Source organism: Penaeus japonicus, unplaced genomic scaffold (genome assembly GCF_977035675.1).
Source record: "Penaeus japonicus unplaced genomic scaffold, GWHDUDI00000001_assembly GWHDUDI00000001, whole genome shotgun sequence".
Lineage (NCBI taxonomy): Eukaryota > Metazoa > Arthropoda > Malacostraca > Decapoda > Penaeidae > Penaeus > Penaeus japonicus.
The window spans coordinates 30,032,436-30,034,935 of NW_028234403.1; the positions used below are offsets into that span (position 1 = coordinate 30,032,436).

The window sequence follows — 2,500 nt, forward strand, 5'->3', positions numbered from 1 at the left end:
TAAACAGACATCGCAAACATCCAGTTATTTCTTAAATATACTTGTTATCACCTTGCTGTGTATATGTGCAGTTCCTATTAAAAAAAAAAAATCACACTTCCATGAAACATTATGGAAAATTAATCTTTCAGTATTATGGATATCTATTCATCAAATACTCCAGTTCAAAACTGACTGAGGTATTCCTTCTCCATAGAGTGCTTTGTCATATAGTTCTAAATACAACCACACATTCTACTGTTTCTTATTCTAGTAGTCAAAGATCAGCTTGAAAATTCGTGGCACATGCCTAGTAAAGCCTGAGACAAAGAACTCCTTGACTTATCACTCACCTTTCACTCGGCAGTCTCGCTCACTCATCCAGAATAAACGTCCACCTTTCCTCTGTGAGTGTGTCGATTGCTGAATGTACAACACATGTCAGAGAGAAAGTACAACTATGACTGTCACAGCCATGAGCTGTGCATGCGCACATTACATGTACGCATTTCATATAGTATGCACATGTACAATACACTCACCTGAACTAGCTTCGTTCCAATGCCACGGTTACAGAAATCGCGTCGAACGGATAGTAGATACATGTAGAGCACTTTCTCCACATCGGGATCTTGAAATAAGTTCACCTTAGACCCCACTTCCTCTATCACGCTGAGCCCTCTGCTCTGTAGGGAAAAGAGTTTAGCTGCATTTTGTCATTGTTACCTATACTTCTATCTCTTAATCAGACTAAATCCAAGAAGCCAAATACTGAATCCATGAAAACCTACCTCCAGCTCCGTCTTTTTTTCGTCGGCGGACTCTTCGTCAGCTAAGTCTGTTTTGGTTTTGATATAAGCTAATCGAGCCCCGACTAAGGCCCCTGTCTTGAAGTCCCTGGCACCGAAGGACACTCCAGAAGCGAGGCATTTCGTCAGGTACCATCCCGTCGCCCCAGAGGCTGATGAGGCTGTCGAGTGTGCTCCAAGGTTCCGCGGGTGTGCTCCCAAGTTCTGAAATTTGATACTGAGATCGTTTATAATAACTTTTCTATCAAAGCTGAGCATATTAATCTTACTTAACTTTATGTTAATTTACTGTGAAATGCGATGTGGTAAACAAAAAATTGTATTCTTGATTTGAGGTTTTACGAATAAATGAAACATCGGTTCAAAGATGTAAGTACTGACTCACGAGAGGCTCCCTAGTTAAGAAATCTTCGTCGATGAACGTAGTCACCTGATCGAAGTCTTCAGGTGTTAACAGACTGTAGTCAATGTCTTTGTCCCTGTCCATCTAGGAGATCTACAGATTATAGAATAGGAGCAATTGTTGAAAGGGATGATGGAAATTCGAAAATGCGCTTGTATAATTCATCTACAAAGTGTCCAAATTTCATTGTATCCCATCGAAGAGCAGTTTTAGTCAACTTTGATTATCATTTGTTCATTTTCCTTAGTTTTATTTTATCAGCTAGTCTGTGAAGGTACATATCTGTTATTTCAAGTAATGTTGATTATCTCTCTAGATTCCGTTTGCATACCTGCAACAGACGAGAGAAGTTTGCAACTGCCGAGAATTGGAGCAGCATTCGCTTGCCTCGGGAGCTCTACCGGAATTTGTCCTTCTGAAGCCTCTGAGCTTATGATTTCTTACGAATTAAACGGAGAATGGCTTTGCCTGGCGGTTTTCTTTTCAGCAGTACATTATGCTCAGTTTAATTTTGACTCCAGATTGAATAAACCAATGTTGCTTTCACTGCTATTAACCTATCATCTGCATTTCAATCGTCTCTGAAATGTCAAAAACAGTGTTCTGTAAAGTATCTAAGGCGATGAATCCGGTATTTTTTCTTGCCACGGGGAACCCACGACATTCCAAATGTCATCAAATGAGTTTCTCGTATATCCTGAAATGTTATTAGTAATTTTTATTTCGCTGGAACAACGCACTTTATCCAAAGACTCTGAATCTAGAATAAAAGATAAAAAAAGAATTGTTATTGGATAGCCTGGAAAATATATGACAAACAGAATATTTTAAGGTCAAACTTTTGAGGACTTTCTAAGATATGATAAAAAAAAATCTATCTAAATCTTTCGAATTATCTCTGACAATGTCTGAAAAGGGGGATTAACCTTCTGCTCTCATTATAATAAAAGCAAAGGGATTTCTTTAGAATATGAATCAACTGTATTTTTATAACCTCGAACACTGTAGCTAAAGATACCCGTAATGTTATTTCTAAGAACACTTGATATACTTATTTACTTACATGATTACTATTTCAAGTAAAATTAAGTTTGGACCGTTACACAAATGACTCATGATTCACATATTAAACGAAATATGAAAATTATCAATTGTGGCAAGCTGGTGGGAATGCCAGACGTGTACCGTTTCTCAGGTCTCTCACAATGTGTGCAATTTGGAAGTGCATGCATTGCCACTTGGTTTATTTGGTACGTATAAGGAAACTGTACTCGGTAACCATGCTGTTGGAGGGAGGACACTTACTGAG

The 2,500-nt window shown here is 38.4% G+C and overlaps 1 protein-coding gene across 3 annotated transcripts in view; it reads right to left on the reverse strand.

Moving 5' to 3' along the window:
- LOC122267139 (arylalkylamine N-acetyltransferase-like 2) overlaps positions 1–2,500 on the reverse strand; it is a 4,508-nt gene that overhangs the window by 1,037 nt on the left and 971 nt on the right. Inside the window, exons 2-6 of one of the 3 annotated variants that reach the window (XM_043037132.2) lie at positions 1,523–1,772; positions 1,174–1,275; positions 771–992; positions 522–665; positions 333–402 (exon numbers count right to left, since the gene is read on the reverse strand). In XM_043037132.2, the coding sequence (XP_042893066.2) occupies positions 333–402; positions 522–665; positions 771–992; positions 1,174–1,275; positions 1,523–1,570 (586 nt within the window). In that variant the 5' untranslated portion in view covers positions 1,571–1,772. Of the gene's footprint in view, positions 1–332; positions 403–521; positions 666–770; positions 993–1,173; positions 1,285–1,522; positions 1,773–2,500 lie in introns of all 3 variants that reach the window. The other 2 variants (XM_043037133.2, XM_043037134.2) reach the window with 2 other exon arrangements.